The sequence below is a fragment of the Ictidomys tridecemlineatus genome, chromosome 9 (genome assembly GCF_052094955.1).
Source record: "Ictidomys tridecemlineatus isolate mIctTri1 chromosome 9, mIctTri1.hap1, whole genome shotgun sequence".
NCBI classification, from domain to species: Eukaryota; Metazoa; Chordata; class Mammalia; order Rodentia; family Sciuridae; genus Ictidomys; species Ictidomys tridecemlineatus.
Genome location: NC_135485.1, coordinates 28,527,846 through 28,549,139, shown reverse-complemented (window position 1 = coordinate 28,549,139; position 21,294 = coordinate 28,527,846). Strand labels below are relative to the sequence as shown.

At 40.1% G+C, this 21,294-nt stretch overlaps 1 protein-coding gene across 3 annotated transcripts in view; it reads right to left on the bottom strand.

Moving 5' to 3' along the window:
* Positions 1-17,481, bottom strand: part of Pgm2 (phosphoglucomutase 2) — a 30,744-nt gene extending 13,263 nt beyond the window's left edge. Inside the window, exons 1-10 of one of the 3 annotated variants that reach the window (XM_021722725.3) lie at positions 17,321-17,457; positions 15,302-15,491; positions 13,696-13,863; positions 9,453-9,559; positions 8,148-8,232; positions 6,110-6,193; positions 5,789-5,982; positions 1,774-1,963; positions 972-1,069; positions 7-187 (exon numbers count right to left, since the gene is read on the bottom strand). In XM_021722725.3, coding sequence (XP_021578400.2) covers positions 7-187; positions 972-1,069; positions 1,774-1,963; positions 5,789-5,982; positions 6,110-6,193; positions 8,148-8,232; positions 9,453-9,559; positions 13,696-13,815 — 1,059 coding nt within the window. In that variant the 5' untranslated portion in view covers positions 13,816-13,863; positions 15,302-15,491; positions 17,321-17,457. Of the gene's footprint in view, positions 1-6; positions 188-971; positions 1,070-1,773; positions 1,964-5,788; positions 5,983-6,109; positions 6,194-8,147; positions 8,233-8,798; positions 8,945-9,452; positions 9,562-13,695; positions 13,864-15,301; positions 15,492-17,320 lie in introns of those variants that run through there. The other 2 variants (XM_013356217.4, XM_078021179.1) reach the window with 2 other exon arrangements.
* Between the last annotated feature and the right edge of the window lie 3,813 nt (positions 17,482-21,294).

The window sequence follows — 21,294 nt, the reverse complement described above, 5'->3', positions numbered from 1 at the left end:
CCTTACCTCAAAATGAAAACCCTCCTTTAAAGCAATGGCCCGTAAGATTTTGGAGGAGACGGTGCTGGACAACATGTATGTGTCTTTCAGGGCATTGCGATCTGGGTTCTTCTCTTTCCAAGAAGTAAAAAGCCACCAGCCCAAGAGGGCCCCCAGCTCATTGCCAGAAAACACTCTCCATTCACCACTGAAATAAAAATTCAACTTTGTGATCTTAAGAAAGGCATTGGAAGCCAGCAGAATAGGACTATCATGCAGATAAGGCCTCCCTGTGCTTTCTGCAAGACTATCTTAAAAAACACATTGGAAACATAACGACTGCCGCTTCACAAATATATGAGCAGCAACTGTGTACTGGGAAAATAGTCCATCTCTGAAGACTGAACAAATTGAGCATGTCAGAGATGACACACAATGCTTTATTTTAACTGCAAAAACTTAGGTTTTTGAAACATAATAGACCTCCTTACTATTCCTTTGTACAAACTCAATGGCCAAACTTGTCTTAAACACTGTGCCAATACCCCACAGGTATTGCCCTCTATTTGTTCCATCTAAATTCAACATTTCCTTGAAGATCCAGTTCCTTAGGAGACCCACTGACAAATCCTGAGTCGTGAAGCCGGCACTCAGCAAAGTACTTTGCCCTCGTTCGGCACTGAGAGAGTTACATCAAAATCAATTATAAAATGAGGGAGGAGCACAAACAGCAATTTCAATCCCAAATACACACTGTGTTGATTTTCCCTGCATCAGGCTTGTCAATGATGTGATCCCCCTGCCCTTGAGAGCAGTGTCTCTTTCTAAATTAGAGGACTCCACAAAAAGGTTCTCTTGAGATGATTTGCAAAACAAATGCAAAATAAATGGAAAATGTTTTCCCATGGAGTTAGCCTCCCCAGGAATATATTATTGCCAAAAATGTTGTCCTTTATAGTTTTCATTATATGGATAATCACAATTCATTTCACCTGTCTTGCTTTTCTGCCACAGCAAGTCTATCGGCATCTGGGTCGTTGGCTAAAATAATTTTGGCCTTGGTCTTGTCAGCCAAAGCAAAAGATAAAGTCTGAAAAAGAGTATGAAAATTTAAATATTATTGAAATCAAGAAGCAAGCATATCCTACTTTTTAGAAATGTTCAGTTTTTAAGAGCTAAAAAGAACTTTCCTTCAACTAAGGCTGAGTTTTATTTCTGGAGCTGGTCTTTCTTGGGTCAGATAATATCTTCTTAAACCAGAGGTCAAATAATAGGCGATAGTGTGTGGCCCATACCTGCCTTGTGACTCAACCTGCATGTGACAGGATGTGTGAGGCTGGACTGGTATTTCCCGGCATGCTATGTGATCAACACCACAAACAAACTAAAGTAAACTGATTCTCAACGTCACTGTTACTTAACCTTTAAATCTGTTGTATGAACCATAATTTAAATAATACTCTTTTACATCAGAAAAATGACAATTAAGGAAGAACAATCATTACAACAACAAAAACTCCATTCTATTATGATTACCTTTTGACATTAAGGAAACAAAGTACATTACATTTAATTAAAACAATATTTAGATTTCAACTCTTACATTCTGGTTCTTTAAAATGTCTAATTTGAAAGTTCCTTTAAGAAATTAATGACTTTTAAACACACATATTTCCAATGATGAAATTCATTTTTCTTCAGCACAATGAAAACACATAAAAATTTTAATTTTACTTGGTAGTAATAATTTTGAAGATTAAAGGCAGGTTTCATAATCTTAAAAATTTAGGTTACCAAGACACCTTTACCCTCTTCAGGATTCGGGTATTTGACGGTTGGAAATTCAGGATCGGGGTCTTTCTGCTGAGGAACAGCCTCAGGAGGAACAAGGTCAAAAGCCTTGAAAGCCAGTTGCACAAAGTTATGACCCACGCCATGGACGGAGGTGTGCACAAATTTCACCTTGGTCTCCCTGTTTATACTCCTAGGATCAGACACATCATGGAAAATGTTAAAGCTACAAATATGACTCTCAAAATACAAATATGACTCTACAGATATGACTCTCTGGAAGGTTTGCCAAATACCAAGGAGCCTTATTCTTCAGAATGTAAGAAATTAATGCAATTTAGGATGTACAAGAAAAGTGAACAACTCTCCACTTTCATTTAAAAAAAGAACCAAAACTTATCTACACTCTCCCTAAACACATATATCTCCCCGTGACATACACAAATTTAAATTTTACTCTGCAAATCTGACTACTTTCTGACTATTATATTCTATGGCACAGCTTTCACATTCAGAGGAAGACACAAGAAAGAAGCTCAGCCCATTTTCCAGGATGAGACACACAGTTGGTCCCATGGGTGCTGATCACAGCAATGCCTGAGCTGGGATCAGGGGCTCCATATATTCTTTATTAGCTTCAGAAATGACTTTAAAACGTCTCTTTCAACAAATTGTGATGAATTAGGCCATATGTAAAAATGTAAAAAAATAAAAACTTTTTCTTTGCCAAGTAACAATCCTGTTTGACAGTGTCATGACCTAGATATTCAATAGAGAGAGAATAACTATAAAAATAAAAATTTGCAGAAGTTTCAGAGAAGTTGACAACTTCCAATGTTCTGACTGCTAGAAGCTTAAGTTATTATCTGTTTGTTTGTTTTTTTGGCAATGAATAAATGTACAAAGTTTTCTCTAAAAGGATGATGGTTTAACATAAGCATATACTTAAAAAATGCATCTGGAAAAAGAAGTATGCAAAGATCAGGGAGGACAAAGCTAAAAAAACTTTTGGATATTAAAGTACATTACAAAGCTATAGTAATTAAACAGTTTGGCACTAGATATAAAAGGCAGATAAAAAGAACAGAACAGGGCTAGGGGTGTGGCTCAGTGGCATAGCACTTGCTTAGCATGTGTGAGGCACTGGGTTTGATTCTCAGCACCACGTATCAATAAATAAAATAAAATTCCATTGACAACTTAAAAAAAAAAGAAGAACATAACAAAGAGCATAGAAGCTAATTAAGTTTCAACTGGGAAAAGTGTACGTATGAGAAGCAGTAGGGTTTAGTGGTTAACATGCTCTGGAGTGAGACTCTGAATTAAATCCTGGAGTTCTGCCACTTCTAAGTTATGTGAATGCTGGGTATTGCTTAACCCATCTGTGTCTCAGCTCTCTCATCTATAACCCTGCAAAACACCAGAATCTACTTTTACACTTTGCTGGGAGAATTAAAATGAGATTGTAAGTGAAGGAACTACAACAATTATCTATAGATAACAAGCATTCAATTAATATCAGAAAATGATTCCTAGAATTGACATTTCCAATCCATCCAAAAAAAGATGCATTCTTCAATTTATGGCTTGTATAACTGCAAACCTTTCAGAAAACAAAAATAAAAACAAAAACCACAGCTACTTTTCTATTTCATATCCCATACAAAATTAAAAATCACCAATGACTCAAAGACTCAATATTATAAAATGTAAACTCAAAAATTATAGGAAAAAATAAGGAGACTTTCTTATAATCTTGGTGTAGAGAAAGTCTTTTTCTCAAAGTATGACATAAAACTCAGAAGCTATATATTAGAAGATAGATATAATATTAACAAAAAATATATTTTTTTTGTTTTGTTTTTTTAAAAAGTGTGTGTGTGTGTGTGTGTGTGAGAGAGAGAGAGAGAGAGAGAGAGAGAGAGAATTGTTTTTTAATATTTATTTTTTAGTTTTCGGTGGACACAACATCTTTGTTTTTTGTATGTGATGCTGAGGATCGAACCCAGGCCGCACGCATGCCAGGCGAGCGTGCTACCGTTTGAGCCACATCCCCAGCCCACAAAAAATATTTTTAAAGTTCAACAAAAAATTTCAATTAGAAAATTCCAGAGCTGGAAATGTGTCTCAGTGGTAGATAACTTGCGAGGCCCTGGGATGATCCCCAGCACCACAAAAAAAGGAAAAAAAAGTCCGAAAATAACAACAGAATACTAGCTTTCTTTATAAACAAAACAGCTTTCTAAGTACAAAATATTAACAAATACATAGAAAAATATAGGTTAATAAATAAATAGTTCATTCATAAAAGAATGCAAATACAAGTGATATCACTCCCATCTAGCAAATCAAGAAAAAAGAGATTTTATGGGGTCATATACTTTTAACATATACTGTTGGTGGAATTGTCAACTGCTATAACATTTTTGGAGGGCTATCTGTTAACTATCAACTTTGCAATGCATGTACAATTTTGTGTGTGTGTGTGTGTGTGTGTTGGGGGGCGGGTACTGGATTGATTTACTACCAGAACTTTTTAAATTCTATTTTGAGACAAGGTCTCACTGAGTTGCCCAGGCTGGCCTCAGAAAGTTATTTGATGGATACACGGATACACACACACACACACACACAAAAGCAATGTGCACCGAGGTTCACTTCATGCTACCTGGAGTAACAAAACACTGTAAACTCTGTGAAGTTGCATCCGTGGGTCAGAGGTAAGGTTCACAGATGCCTTTTGCTTGGTTATTCACCAGGGAAACAATGGTCCTCAAAAGTTAGAAATTGACAGTTTTCCCTCAGGGAGAAAAATATTGCTATGATTGGCAACTTGGACCCACATGTCACAGCTAAGGGTGACATTCTACCGTCTGGCTGCTCCCCTTAGATGGGATTGGGGGGGGCCACATCCTGTACTGCAGCCACCATACCCAGATGCCCCAAAAGTATATAATATTAGAGATAACCTAGGGATTCAGCTTCTTAAAGCAGTGATTCCTTGCTGAGGGACAATCGGGAGTACTGGGATCTACAGCACACTATTGAAGGAGAACACTGCCACCCAGCTACATTGTTTAGCAACTAAAATGATTGAGTCTGTGTCACAGGGCTAAATGAATGGGTGCAATGACCTTGAGAACACAGGGTCAGGACAGAAAGGTGCCCACAGCAAAATAACTGGGTGGCAAAAGATACAGAACAAGCTAAGCACATACTATATTGGTATTTATAATTTTGAAGTACATGTGTATATGCTTGCCTATGCACAGAAAATTTCTCTAAGGATAATAAAAATGTCAGTATTTCCTCTGTGAAACTCTTCTTCAAGTTTTCAAAAATATATGTGTACGTGTATGTGTGTATACATATATATATACACGTACATATATATGTATGAATGCATATATATATAGAGAGAGAGAGAGAGAGAGAGAGAAATTTTCTGTGTATATGTGAATGCATACATGGGTATTTCAAAATCATAAATAACAATATAGTGTATGTGTAGCTTGTTCTGTGACTTTTACCACCCAGTCAGTTTGCTGTGGGCACCTTCTTGTGTTAGTCTCTGTCCTGACCCTGTGTCTAAAGTTCACTGCACCTATTTGTTTGTATATATATGTGTACATACACATATATTTGTACACATGCATGTACATGTACATGTACATCACACCTATGTCACAGGTCAATAGACTGTGGCCCGTGGGCTGGCCACCTCATTTTGTAAGTGTTGGGGAACACGGGTCACATTTGCACTGCTTCTCTGAAGGGACGTCTGCAGCGTGCTTCCTCCCTCAGTGATATGGAGTAGCTGAGAGAGTCTGGGTATCCTGAACAGCGTGAGAGTATTTACTATCTGTCCCTTTAATAAAAGTTGACAATCCCTGACCCAAGGATACGCTATAGGATATGCAGCAACTCAAGAGAACAAACAACTCAGTGGAAATTGATAGAGTTTGCTGAATTGCATTGACTTAACTCTCTTAAGGCAGTGAAGACACAATCCACTTACCTGTGAAAACAGTATTTTTTAAGGTCTTCGAAGTAGCTGGCATTGATGGAGGCACTGGGGTTGTGAAGGAGGGGACTGTCATCAATTAAGGAGTCATCCCAAGCTTGAGGCCAGGGCTCGAGGTTTTCTTCAATAGCTTGAGAAATCCCTTTATCATGAGGAGAGATGATCTGGGCTCCGTTGTCCCAATAAACCTAGAGAAGCCGGGAATGTATTCAGGAGGGTGAGGGTTAATGCAGACAGAGGAGCCATCACCTCAGCGCCAGAACAGTGTGGGTTCAGGATTCTGATAAAGGACAATGAGGGGAGAGAAAAACCCACCTTATAGCCATTATCCTGCTTTGGATTGTGGGAGGCAGTGATCATGATTCCAGCGCAAAGCTTCAAATGTGATACTGTGTAGGGCTGTAAGAGAACAGGAGACGAGAAGAGTTTTTAATAAAAAATTCAACAGACTTGAAATGCATATTATATATTACTTGTGCCAATTTAGTCCCCATTTAATAAATGTAAGTATCAGAATGTGTCACTCGATATTTTTGTTCTATACCCAAACAGTGTACACAAGTTTCCCCCCTTCCAACTAGAACTAACTGGCTTGGAGCTAGATGGATTAGGAACTAACTGGCTGCCCCAAATCCCAGGATGTGTGTCCTAAAAAGAAAGTTAAGTACTTTCCTAGGATCTGCCTTCTCTTTCCACCTTCTATTTGGTAGAGCTAGAAAATTTTTCTAAGAAAAGATGGTCTAGGCTAGACAGTGGTGCACACCTATAATACCAGTGGCTTGGGAGGCTGAGGCAGGAGGATCACAAGTTCAAAGCCAGTCTTAGCAAATTACAGAGGCCCTAAGCAACTTAGTAAGACCCTGTCTCTCAATAAAATATTTTTAAAAGTGCGGGGGGGGGGGGGTGATCTGGGAATGCAGCTCAGTGGTTGAGTGCCCTGGGGTCAATCCCCAGTACCCCTCCCCCCGAAAAAAAAAAGTTCACCTAAAGCTCCATTCCATATACTTCTAAAGCTTTTGCTCAGGACATAAGTTCAAATATTCAATTTATTCCCTCCAAGTGATTTCCTTCTCCTCTTTCTCATTTGCTTTTAAGAGAGAGGCTGAGGAAACGGACAGTGCCCTTACAGGTTGCTCATTTCTCTCTCTCCCAGGGTTAAACATCCCTCCCTCCCTTCTATTTCACTGTTGCTCCTTCTTTACAAGACTACTTCCAAAATAAAGGAGAGGTGTTGGATTATACCCGCTATGGCTGCAAATGAGATGGACTACCCACAGGCAAGCTGAGATTCGAATCATCTGTCCCCCTCCACCTTCCTAACAAGAGTTACTGCATTTGTCTGCTCTCAGAAGTTATGTCACAACCCTCAGATGTCCCTGGTATAAAGAAAGGTCAGAACTACTCCATAATCAGGAAAATGAATAGGAGACACTCATTTATTTTATGCCTGATACAAAAATAATAGTTACTAACACTTGCTGCAGAAGATAATTAGGATGTTTAATGAAGTATAATTTTCCCACCAAACAACAAAACGTGAACAACATCTGGATGTGAAATACGCCAGTGTCTGCTGGGTGGGTTATTTACAACCCAGGAGGTGCTGCAGCTATCTGTCAGTGTCCTGGAGACAGCAAACACAAATGAGCAGACTTACTTCTGCACGAACACACTCACATTTCTACCTGATGCAAGAAACTGCATCCAACCGCGAGTTCTAAGAAAATACTCTCAGCATCTGGCTCAGCTCTTATAGTTCTTTCTACTTAAAAGCAACAGCTCTCCCAGTCCCTGGTGCCCCGTTCTTTAGATTCTGCTTCATTAAGGATTCCATTCAAATCTACACGGGACTGGTGTTTCATTTGTACACCATCTTGTCAAAAATATTCATGATAAGTCAGGGTTTGACATTCTGCTGTCATGTACAACAAATTAGAAAAACATAAATAAATTTAAAATAAAAAAAAAATAAGACAGGGTTTGAAGTGAATTCAGATTCAAGACCCAAAAAGTTTCCTTATTATGATAGTGGGGGAAAAAGATCTACACCAAATTAAAAACCAGACAAACAAAAACCATTTTGCTTACTTACTAAAATATTATTAGAATGCAAGCAAAAGGAAAATCACACCTAAAAAAAAAAAAATCAACTCTGATGAATCCAGTGTTGAATACTAGAAGATTATTAGGATTTGGGTAAACTTTCCTATAGATAAAATAGGTGGCCTGATAAAAGAAGAGGTGCAATTCTGTCACTGAAATACCTGAATCCCAACAGCACTGAAGAGTAAAATTCAGCCAAGTCCCATCCCGGATCCTGTGACAGGAAATTAGAAAAGGAAATGGTGCTTACCACAAAGGGCGTTGGGGTTATATCAGAAAAGAGGTGCACAGGAATCCCCTGGCTGATAAAGGTGGTTGCAGCAAGTCGCGCAAACCTAGAATCCCAGAGATGAGGAAGAAAAGGAAATTCGGTCGTCAGGGCTGTGGGTGAAGTAAATGAACTTGGAACCTTTCTTTAGGCTGCACACAGCAGAAGGAGCAAGAAAAATGTTTCTCCCAAATATTTACATTGGCATGGAGTAGTAAAGCCTTACAAGTCATCTCATTCCATTCCTCTGTTTTACAGAAATGAGACTAAAGCCAAGAACGGCCAGGCAATGTGCCCCACGTCCAATGGTCACTCAGCATCTGAGCATGTGTCAATTTAAAAGCAACAGCTGTCAGGGTCCCTGCTGCCCTGTTCTTTTGATTCTGCTTCATTAAGGATTCCACAAACACCTACCGAGGAATAGTAATTCCACCCGCCACAGGACATCTGAAATGGAGACATTTTCAGTTGTCACATGGGGGAAAGATTTCAATGACTGTGAATTGAAAATGTCATGATGTTGCTTACACGGGCAACATAATGAGGCCTAGCATGGCTATGTTTGTACTGAACACCTGCAGACTTTCATTCTTGTTATTATTCCCCAGATGATGCAGTATAACTACTACTTACGTAGCATTGACATTGATTAGATATTGTAGTAATGGAGAGTTCATTTAACGTATATGGGAGGTGGTGCATAAGTATATGCAAATACTCCATCATTTTATAGAACATCCACAGGTTCTGGTATCTGAAGGGGTCTTGGGACCAATGCCCTAAGGAGACCAAGAGATCTCATAAGTACCTTCTAGGTTGTTGTGAGGATTCAAAGAGTAAATACATAAATTCCTATTCCTATCATCACTACTGTCATCATTATTCACTACAGCTACGGAAGAGAGTCCCACTGATTAGGGAATGTTATAAAAATGCAGCCTGAGACGGGTGTTCAAGAATGGAAAGTGGACCATGAGGCTTGTGAACAATGGAAGAAAAAAATATACATAAAAGCAAGTAAGCAAGAGGGAGAAATAATATTGCCACTTGAAAATTTTTCTTCCTCTTAGATACAGATTACTTTCTAAATTGTCAAAGTCATTTATTTTCTTAACCCAAATCTGGAGCCAGAATTTTTAAAAGTTGCAAAGAGACTTTACTCATCACTTTTATTGTTAGGCAATGTAGCTAATGAATGTATTTAAAGTCAATCTACTGAAATGTTTAAAAAAAATAAACTGCAAAGTGAACTATCAAAAGACTGTTTCCTAAAAAATGTCACAGTACCTTCTGCTGCTTCCTCCACTGGATGGATGAGCTCGGGCGTCAAAGCTGATGACAATACCCCTCTGCTTCAGGTCACTGAACTGCTCTTCCAGGTATCTACAAAATCCCTAAAGACACAAAAAGAGCATGTGTTTTAACACATCCTTTTCATATATATGATATAGAAAAGTTAGCACCAAATTACATTTTTTTTACTTTTATAGGAGAATATTCTAGCAGAGGGAGAAAAAAAATTAGGCGAATAACTGGAAATCAATAGCTTTATTTATTATCTATGTGTACCAGGCACTGTGTCAGGTACTTAGTACCTATTATCTCTAACCCCAAATCAATTCTGCCAAGAAACTGCATTTCATAGATAGAAAAATGGTAGCTCAGAGAAGCACAGTGACTTGCCCAGTTTCAGGCATGTAAGTAGCACAGCCTGGTTTTGTCCCGAGGTCTGGTGAGAGGTGGTTCAATGAGGGGGTTAAAGCACATGCCTGGAGCCAGAACCCAGATTTGTACTTCACTCTGCCACCAATGAGCAACTGACAAGTTTTGTAACATTTCGACACCTCAGTTCCTCTTCTGTAAAACAGGAGTAACAGTTCCTACCACACAGGGCTGTCATAAGAATGAATGCAAAATGTGGAGAATCCAATACCAAGTATATGTCACTAAGAGCACAGTTCTAATTCTTATTTTCCTGCAAAGCCTGTATTCCTTCCTCTTTGAAAATTAAGTGATCAAAATCAGTTTTATTTATTTGGGATATTATTTTCCAAAAGTCTAAAGGAGGCCATAATCAGTCCAAATATAGGGCATAACCAATTAGAACAAATAAAAATTGTGTCATTTGGGGCTCTCACCACCTACCCAGACCTGATAGTGTACACGACTCCTGCACCCCAGTGATAAGAGTGATACCACATCAATCTCAAATACAGAAGATTGAAAAAACAGTGAACTTGGAATTCAAGATGCAGTTTACTGGATATTATATAGAGCAAAGAGATCTCTGGTTTTGTAATAATGATGGTTCATATTACTTACTTCACTTTAATGAGAGAAAGTCTTGTAAAACATAACTATAATTCTTATTTCGGTTAAGGAGATACTTCATAGTCTATTGCTAAAGCAGTATCAATGTAGGATTGTTTTAGTTTCCCCTGACAGACATACTGCATTAGGCACATCTTCTAAGGTTCAGAGATTCAAGAAAATTAGGATACATGGGTATTGGTTTTATGGGCCCCTAGAAGGCATGTAGACTCCTAATACTCTACAGCTTAAAGAGCAATAGCACCCGTCACTTTTCCTAGTCAACCTGTATTGTTCCTCAGTGGTTAAGTGGGCAAAAAAGCATGCAGCCTTATTCCAAATCCTTATATCTCCAAATTCTCTAAAAATCTCTGGGCCTACTGAGCACAAGAATTTGAGGGAATGGCCAAGAGACAAGGATGTTTATTCTAGACAAATGAGTCACTGGGGATGAGGGAAGTTTTCAGAATTGAAAAGTTATTATAAAACACAAGAAGGAAACTTGTTTTTCTGACTTTAAAAAAAGTAGAATTATGATCAATGCTTATAAGCTACAGAAAGATTTTGGTTCAAAATAATGATACCCTTTTTTTGTTGGGGGGGGCACCAAGGATTGAACACAGGGGTGCTTAACCACTTAGCTACATTCCCCGGTCCTTTTTTGGAAATATTTTATTTAGAGACAGGATCTCACTGAATTGCTTAGGGCCTCTCTAAGTTGATGAGGCTGGTTTTGAACTATTGATCCTCCTGACTCAGCTTTTTCAGCTGTTGGGATTACAGGCACGTGCCACCACGCTCCTCCTTGAAACCTTCTCTTAATGGGAATGTTCCAGAGATAGACTGGGCTATTTCAGAGGGCAGTGTGTTCTCCATCTCTGATAAGTCATAGCTAGATTAATTAATTTAAGCTCAAGGATCACAAGCAGCATAAAAGAGACACAAATTAACTGTCCAAAAGAAATGATAGTCTCTATCAATGAGGCAAATAACACAGGAACTTTCCTCCAGCCTCTGCCCTGTGATTTTGAAATGTTCTTGACTCACATATATCAAACCAGGCAAATTTTAGAGAATAAGGAACCAATATGGCTATACACCCGCATTCTCCCTGGGGAATGCTCCTTACACCTGAGGTGGAAGGTTGAGGGGGCTGTTCTGGGAATTTTCTTTCCTCCAAGGTTAGAACTACTCCTGAAGTTAAAGATGTTCCCGCTGCTCTCATAAAACTGTCTTAACCCTGTCGTCCTCACCTCCTGTTGTAAGTATTTCCACATAGCTAGAAGATCACTTTTTTGAGTGGTAAGTTTGCAAAGAGTGTTCCAAGAGGTGACTGGCTGAATCAGATGACCTTTAAAATATCTATTCATCTTGATTTTATAGGACTCTTAACTATAAACAGGATCTATCCTCAGAAAAAAACTAATTCTTCTAGGGAAAAGTAGGTGAGATAAGTTCTAAGACTTACTTGCGGATGCATTTACTCATTCTTGAAAACTAGATAAAATGGATAGTGGAGAAAAAGCTTTTGGTTCTTTGAGAATCCTGAGATCTCCTAACAATGTCCACAAACATGTCCACAATAGCAGGTGCAACCCATCATGGGCAATATATCCCATCCCATAATGTGACATTGACCTTCTTCCAATGAGAAGTAGGTTTCTACATTCCCTCTCCTTGAGTATGAGCAGCCTCCCTTTTAACAGATGGGATATGGTGAAAGTAATTCTGTGAGGCTTTCAAACGTAGTCATTAAAGTCAATACGGCTTTTACATGTAGGTGTTCCAGCCCTAGTGATCCCAGTCTACACCAGCAATAGCTTCAGTTATGTGAGTGAAGAATACCACAATTTATTCCATACTCCAAAACTGGCTCAGATGATGCCAAGAGGAGCAGAGAAGAGCTGTCTACATGGAGCTCTCCTCAAATTGGAGATCTGTGAGCAAGATAAATGTGGTGGTTATGTTAAACCGCTGTATTTTGGGTGATTTATTCTACAGCCTTAGTGACTGAAACAAAAAGTGATCTCATTCAGGGGCCATACCTACACTGGAAAAGGATTCCCATGCATACCACCTCCTAAGCCTTCTCTCCAAAAACATCACAGAGAGGCCTGTAGCTTAGTAAGTTTGTGGCCTGGATTCCCAAGGCTTATCCCTTAGATAAATTTTCCTCGTTGGGATTTCACTAGAACATGCCCAACTCTGCCTTTTACACAGGGCTATATATGTAAGGCACATGTTATCAATGTTAGGCAATTTTTCTAGCCTTGGCTTTCCCAGAATTAAGGTAATGTTTCTTAATTTATTTTATTTTCTTCTGGTGCTAGGTGGAATGTTCATTCTTAACAAATCTAAGGAGTTGAAGAAATGGAAAAAGCTGTTCTACTTCATTTCTCTCAACAACCCTCCTCCCAGTTCTCAGTGGCAGCTCTTCTGCTTTGTCACATTCCTCATTTCTATTCCTAAAAGTTGGGTTTTAACTTTGACAATGAACATCACAAATCAAGGTAAGGGAATTCAGTAATAAATTCAACCAGTGAAAAATTTCATTCAATTTAATACAAGTTAAAACTAAATAAAATAGGCTCTTGATAACTCTAGCAGGACCTTTTCATCACTAGCATCTATTTAACCACGGTAAAAATAAGACCTTGAAAGTCAGCTTAGCAGGTGGTCTTGTACTGCAACAGAATCACCATGAGGGAATTGTTTTACTCATTAATACACCCTCAATGTTTGGAACATAGTAGGTACACTCAATAAATCTGTTAAGTGAATGGATGGATGGATAGATGAAAGGCAAAATGAGTTTTAAAACAAATTGCTTTGACCAACTGCACAAGCCTTACTTGATAAAGTAAATGGTGCTGACTCCTTGCACTAGCTAAGTCCACAAACATGTCCACAAGTAAAACAAATTAGGTCTGTCAAATACAAAAGGAGCCAGGGGATACATTAAGAGTAACTAGGAATTACTCAGGTGCAGTGGCACAAGCCTGTAATCCCAGCATCTTGGGAGGCTGAGACAGGAGGATCATGAGTTCAAAGCCAGCCTCAGCAAAAGCGAGGCACTAAGCAACTCAGTGAGACCCTGTCTCTAAATAAAACACAAAATAGGGCTGGGGGTGTGGCTTAGTGGTCAAGTGCCCCTGAGTTCAATCCCTGGTATCCCCCTCCCCCACAAAAAGAGTAACTAGGAATTATAAAAACGTGGTACCTGTGTAGTCTGAATGATGGTCAAATCATTCATGTGAGAAATCCCTGCTCCCATGGGAGCTCGAAGGCCAGCTGTCCCAAACTCCATTCGGGCCCCAAAACATTTCTGAAGTTCTTCCATATTACCTTCTGCAATTAGTTGTTTCACTGACTCCAAAGTTAAAGGATTCTGCAAAAAAAGAAATATATATAAAAGATACATCCAGATGAATAAGAATGAAAAGCCTGCAATAAAAAAAAAGTCCCCAAAACAACAAAAACCAAAAAAAAGAACAAAAATCCAGTTGGGCATGATGGTATACACCTAAAATCCCAGCAACTCAGGAGGCTGAGGCAGGTCGATCACAAGTTCAAAGCTAGCCTCAGCAACTTAGTGACACCTTTTCTCAAAATGAAAAATAAAAAGGGCTGGGGATGTAGCTCAGTGGTATAGTGCCCCTGGTTCCATCCTCAGTACAAAAAAAGAACAACAACAACAAAAAGAAACCACAACAATTCTAATCTCTGGGGAAAAAATACATACATATAGGGTTTCCAATTTTTTGATGATTTCGAAGTCTGAAATAGAAAGTTGGTTTGATGTTATAAAGTATTATTTTCTTTATCAGGGCAAGCATTTTTAGAGAAATGGAAGACCCAGAGTGGGATTCCAGACACATCACTTACCAACTCCATGTGCGTGGGTAGGTTATCTAGTTTCTTAAATTCTCAGGTTCCCTATCTTTAACCTTCGAACAATATAGAACTTCCCTGACAAATTTTTTAAGGTTTTAAATTAAATTAATGAAAAATGTCTTTCTCCACTTGGCACTTATATAACTAAATGTTCATTTTCTTCCATAATGTCCTCAAATTTTCCCAAGGAGTGGTAGAGTATACAATATAAATCAAAACCAAATATTCTACAGTGCTTTATAAGTTGTACAAGGTGTTCATATAACTGATTAAATTTGAATCTTGTAATAACTCCTAGAAGTAAGCAAGAGATGGAAGACTTAAGTGTTTTTTAATTTTTTAAAATTATTTTTAGTTGTAGATGAACACAATACCTTTATTTTATTTATTTATTTTTATGTGGTGCTGGGGATCAAACTTAGCGCCTCAAACATGCTAGGCAAGTGCTCTACCATTGAGCTACAACACCCACCCCCACCTTGCATAGTGTTTTATAATACAGAAATTGAGTTTCATGCTTAAAGTATATTATGGGCATTAACCTAGCTCCTTTTCTATTACATTAATTGCTTCAAACAGATACTACCATGAATAACTTAAGTTCATTATACATTGCCCTATTTCTTTGTACAACAGTTGTAGAAAATGTTAAAACTGGAGAAAAATAATGACAATCACATTAATTCCCCATCAGACTTTTAAATTAAGAGTTTCGGGAAATATAGAGATAGCACTTCACTTCTATTTTATAGTTATTACCCATTTAGATGAGCACTTAGGCAAGATGTGACCACATAAACTTTGAAATGCTATTGCAATAAAACCTTGACTTCCTGGAATTATGCCCATCTTTCCAGACTGTTCCAGGTTCAACAGAAATTGAGTACAACCCCCCTTTTTTTGATTAAAAGCCATACATACTATTATCTTACCCATCAAATTGTCAGGTGCCCCCAAGGAAGGGCTCAGAACTGGTACATAAAAGAGGCTCAATAAATATCTGTTGAGTGGATGAGAAAACCTAGACTTCACAGTCACATCAATATCCAGTGATTCTCTCATTCATTGTGTAGATGTGGTTAATCTTAATTGGCCTTGGATATCTATAAAGGACCCAGTAGCCTGAGAGAAACAAAGCAGACAGAGAGATAATGAAAAGTCAGAGGGCAGAAGAGATGGGAATCAGCGCTGGGAGTGACCAAAACTAATATCCAGGAAAAGCACAGGGATGAAGGTACAATGGAAATGCAGAGGCTGCTTCCCTAGCCTTGCATGGTATCAGACCAGCAGCTGCAATGCTTTTTGCTGGTGGGAGTTCCATGAATGGGCTGGTGAGATGCCTGAGTCAAGTCAAAGAAGAAACAGAGAGGAAAAGAGCATCAAGGATGGGTGAAAATTTAAAAATAAATAAATAAAAAGACAACTTCCCTTTCACTTCTACCCAGCAAGGCTACCATCTCTGTCAGGATGCATCATTTTGTAGAAATTATATTTTATTTTTCCTCAAAGGGAAAGTTTTATGGAAAAATGAATGACAAATTCTGACTTTAAAAGAATGCTATATACTGCAGTTACTAAGTTATCAGAAATGGAAACATTTTCCTTCCCTTAAGAATCAAAAAGTTATTTTTTCCAGAAAAGAAAAGTTCCTATAAGGAGTTGTAAATAGCATCCTGGAAATGGGATTTGCTGACTTTTCATACACAGGAGCTAGAGAATGGAAAGTAAAGAAAAAGACAGGGCCCCTCTCACTGGATTGCAGTCTCCTGGATTCATTCATTCAACAAATACCTGTCAGGCATCTACTGTGTGCCAGGCTCTGTTTAGGCACTAAAACCAGGAAGTGAGAGCAGCCAGCACTGGCTAAATAATTTTCAGGAACCTAGCGCAAAATGAAAATGATTCAACAACTAAAAATGAAACTGTTCAACAATTAAGAATCTGAAGACAAAACAGCAGAACATGACATTAAGAACAGACTCTTGTGGGATCATATCCTGTCCAAGTACACAGTGTCACCACCCACTGAAGTCAGCCCTGGACATAGATACTGAAATAAATAAATCTACAAGTGTTTTTTTGTTTTGTTTTTGTTTGTTTGTTTAGTTGTTGCTGCTTCCAATTGCAGGAAGCACTATGGAAAAGAACTGGCAGTTTAGAGTTAGTATTAGAAATAAGTTACTCTTAGGAGTTAGGGAAGCCTTTCTATGTAAGTTACATAACAGAAGCAATAACGTGAGACCCTAGACCCCAAACAGCTTTTATAATAGAAGATACAAGCTCAGCAGAAGAAAGCAGAGAAATGTTCTGGGCAAACAACAGCACCCTGAAGGAACAGATAACAAAAGACAGACTGAAGTTAGGAAAGAGGAAGTGCTGTCCAGAGCTGGGTCCCAACTCTCTGTTCTAAGAGAGTAAACAGAAAAAGTGACGCTGTGTCCAAAGGGGTCCTTGTCTGGGAACTCCTGAGCCAACCAGGTCCACTCGGGAGGGCCCTGTTTGTAAGAAAGCCCCAAGGAAAGGCGGATCGGAACATTACTCTGCAAAGATCCCAGAGTCGAAAGGAATAGGAGGGACTAATTTGGATGCGTGGGGCTGCACAGCCCACTGCAGAGGATGAGCGGGTGTGAGTGACAGAAGGCGTGCGCTTCTCAACGTCCTGTGGCATTCGGACCTCCCGGGCTCATCCTGCAGTCCTGGCCGGCCAGATGGCTGGCCTGGTTTGGGGACAACCTTTACCGGACTAATCTGAAAGCTGCCACATGCCAGCAGGAACCGGGGAGGCTGGTGGCCGCCGTATCCGTATCTTTCCTGGGACCGGCGGCGGGAGGGCTGGCAGGGGAGGGAGGGAAGGAAGCTCGGGCACCCGCGCTCGCCGCAGGAAACGCAGCGCCGCGCCTGGGGAGGAACCGGCACCCCCTCCGGCGCCCTCGGTCCCGCTCGCCTCTCACCTTGTCCCAGCGCAGCCACTGGGCGGTCTCCTGCTCCAGCCGGGCGTCCATGCCTACACCACTGCCTCCTAAGGCCGGTGTAGTCGCCACCAAGGTTCCTGCGCGGCCACTGCTGACTGCAAGAGGCCGGACGACCCTGCCGGAGGGGAGGGGCGGAGAGAGGGCGGGGCCGGAGGGCGGGGAGAGGGCGGGGACACCGCGGAGCAGCCAGCCGCACAGCCGGAGGAAAGTGACGCACAGCATGCTGCAGCTTCTTGTCTTGCGGTTGGCAGATGCGGCTCAGCGGGTTGGGAGTGGGGGTCTGTGGTAGCAGCTGGCGCGTGAAGACTTTTTTGCCATCATCTCTGAGAGCTCCCGAGACCTGCATTCATGCGATAGCTATAGGTTGAGTTCCTCCTGTGCGCCAGGCACGTGGATGAGTACACCCTGATAGGAGCCTAAAAATCATATAGAAATAATAAGTAAGACAGACGTGAACAGTGGGAAAATGAGGGCAAGGGGATAATTCTATAAACCCGGGCGACTGTGCTGACCCCCCCCCCCGCATGCTTTCTTTTAAAAAATTCCTTGTTGCATTCTTCAGCAAACAATCCGTTGTTTGCAAGAGAAATGCAGGCCCCAATTCTCCTCCCTGCCCATAAGTACAGTTACTCTGAAGAGGAGAGGTTTTGTGATCTTTACACAGACCAGATTCCAGAAGTCAGGGAGCTAGGCAAAGCCCCCTAACCATAGAATCTCCAATTTCCAATAAAATGGGTCAGAGGAGGTCTAAGAGTTGCCTTAGATCTTTAGCACATCATTATAATAGTACAATCTCCATGGGATAAAATCACACACCTGGAAACTTGGAAATCTAAGACAATGCTGCTGTCAGAAGCCAAGAGGTGGACCTGGGCAGCACCCCCTGGAAACTTATCTGTGAGCCCCAAGAAAACTGGAGGGCAGAAGGTGCACACTGTGCTTTTCCTTCCGAGAGGACCCACTCTTTCCCTTGAGAGTGTCCCCTTTTCTCCTTTTCCTAGACTGTCTAATATTATGCCTGCTACTCTGAGCTACATGTCTGAAATCTTTTAGGTCTTCATTATAAGAACCAGTAACTGACCACTGTAGTTGCCTCAGCTCTGCAGTGGGGCTCTTGCTCTGTAACAGGAATTCAAAAGGTTGAGAACAGATGACTGGGTGGGGTGGCACAGGCTTGTAATTCCTGTAATTCAGGAGGCTGAAACAAGAGAATCACAAGTTAGAGGCGAGCCTCAGCAACTCAACAAGACTGTCTCAAAATAAAAATAAATTAATCAATAAAAGGGACTGGACTGAGGATATAGCTCAGTGAAAAAGCACTCTAGATTCAATCCCTAATATCCCCCCCCCAAAAAAAAGGAAGAAGGAGAAGAGAAAGAAAAGATAGGGGAAAAAAGAATAGGAAAGGGAAAGAAAAAGAAACCAAAGAGTAGAAAAATCTTGAAAACGAACAAAATTAAAGTGTTAAGAAAAGTAGACTGGTGGAACAGAATGGAGAGTCCAGAAATGAGGCTACCTGTGCATGTGCAGTTTATTTCAGAGGCAGCACTGCAGAACATGGGAAAGGACTGTCTTCAGTTCAGAGGGCTAGATGACCTGGAAATCCACACAGGAAAAAGAAAAAAGAATCTCAACACCCACCTCACACCTGAATTCCAGGTCAGGTGTCACTTTAGGTGTGAAAGGTAAAATGAAGCTCTAGAAACCAACATAGGAGTATCTCTTCCTGATGATAGGATCACTAAGCCTGAAAGATGCAGTATCTCAGCGTGAAAAAGCATGTGCAAGACTATTCCTGGCAGCATTAATTATAAAAGCCCCAACCTGGACACAACCCAAATATCCACCAACAATAGTATGGATAAATACATGGTGGTATATTCAAATCAAGTTGTACAAATAAATTACGGTAATTCAGGAGGCTGAATTATATAGTTATACAGCAATTATATAGTTATACACAACATCATGGATGAATCTCATAAACATTATATTAAGTGGAGGAAACAAAACCATCCTCCCTACTTTTCCACCCCCCACCAAAAAAATTTTTAATCATTTAACTTGTATGAAATTCTGGAATAGGTGAAATTATAAGGTCAGAAAACAAATCAGTGGTTTTCAAAAGCTAGGAGTGGGGATGGAGTTGACTATAGAGGGCACAAAGACATTTTGGGGGTGGTGGAGGTGTTGCAGTTTGATTGAGGTAGTGGTTGCAGATGGTTGCAACTCCATGGGTTGGTCAAAACTCAGAACTGTGCACTATAAAGGTAAATGTCACTGAATTAAGTTGTATGACAATTTTTAAAAGTCTTAAGATCAAAATCTAAAAAGGAGGCAAATGCAGTCTATGGCCATCAAGAGAGGTTTCCTTGGTAAAGAGGAAGACTGTTCTCTGGGATTCTGGACTTGTTCTATTTTTTGACCTGGGTGAAGGTCACAGTGGTGTTCATGTGTAGTAATTTACTGAGCTGCAGTTTTATGAATAGTGTATTTCCTGTTTGCTCTACTTAAATTTTAAAAAGAAAAAAATATATGTATATATATCCAGGATCTGTAATATCATTTAAGTGTAATGTAAAAGGCATATTAATCATATAGTCATAGAAATTAATTCATAATAATCAACTGATAAAATTTCAGGAAAAGAAGCAAGGAGATCCCAGGTTGGCAGAGGCTGCCCTGGTCAGGAAGTTTCTCTGAGCATTTGCAGCTTGAGTAGAAACAAGAAGGAGGATGTGGTTAAAGTCTGGGAGGCAGCCTGGCAAGTGTGGTCATTCCCTTGCACAGAGAAGAAGAAAAGAAGAGGCTTTCTTAGTCCAGTTCTTTTTTTTAATATATATATATTTTTTTTTGGTTTTCAGCGGACACAACATCTTTGTTTGTATATGGTGCTAAGGATCAAACCCGGGCCGCACGCATGCCAGGCGAGTGCCCTACCACTTGAGCCACATCCCCAGCCCCTCTTAGTCCAGTTTCTGTTGCTATAACTGAGTCCCAGAGGCTAGGTAATTTAGAAAGATGTCTATTTAACTCATAGTTCTAGAGTCTTGCAAGTTCAGGATCAAAATTACTCTGACAATTATGTTTCCAACACATGAACTTTGGGGGAGCACATTCAAACTATAGCAAGTCGACAGTCTTGGCTTCCCCATCCATCACTCTGCAGTCTGCTCCACTTGGGCTTTCTCCTTCCTCTGCACCTGACCAATGTTCTTCTCAGTTACACTGGGGCAGAAATTGTAGGGCACAGAGACCAGGCAGGGACTACTTACCATTTACTAGCCAGAGTGCTCTCAGATTCCCACCTTCTCCCATGGTGGGGATGGGGCCAGGTATCTTAAAATGAGCAGTCCCAGGCCTCAGCATGCTTATGAGTCCTTCTGTGATAAATGGAGTGGTTGCAGCTGAGTCTCTGCTAGGGGTCAAAAGTTGTGTAGAGTCAGGTAGCAAGGAGATGTTTCGACACCTTTTAATTTATTTATTTATTTATTTATTGGTACCATGGAGTAAACCCAGGGGTGCTTAACTACTGAGCCACATCCCCAGCCCTTTTTAATATTTTATTTAGAGACAGGATCTTGCTCAGTTACTAAATGCCTTGCTAATCTGCTGAGGCTGGTTTTGAACTCTCAGTCCTCTTGCCTCAGCCTCTTGGGTTGCTGGGATTGCAGGTGTGCGCCACAGCACCTTGCAACACCTCTTATTATATTAGAAATTTGCAGACCAGAGTTACATCCAATCAAACAGCTTAGACCTCATCAGAGACACCAAGAGGCAGGTTTCTCAATATTTCTTTATCAAACCAAGAAAAGAAGCAAGTAAGATTTTCAAGCGGCAAGAAACTTCTAACAAGGAAGAAGTAAGACTGTAAATAAGTTTTCCTGCCATACTGAGACTGCACCCAGATCTTAAGCCCTGTGCCAAAATATGGTGCAAAATAGTGAATTACT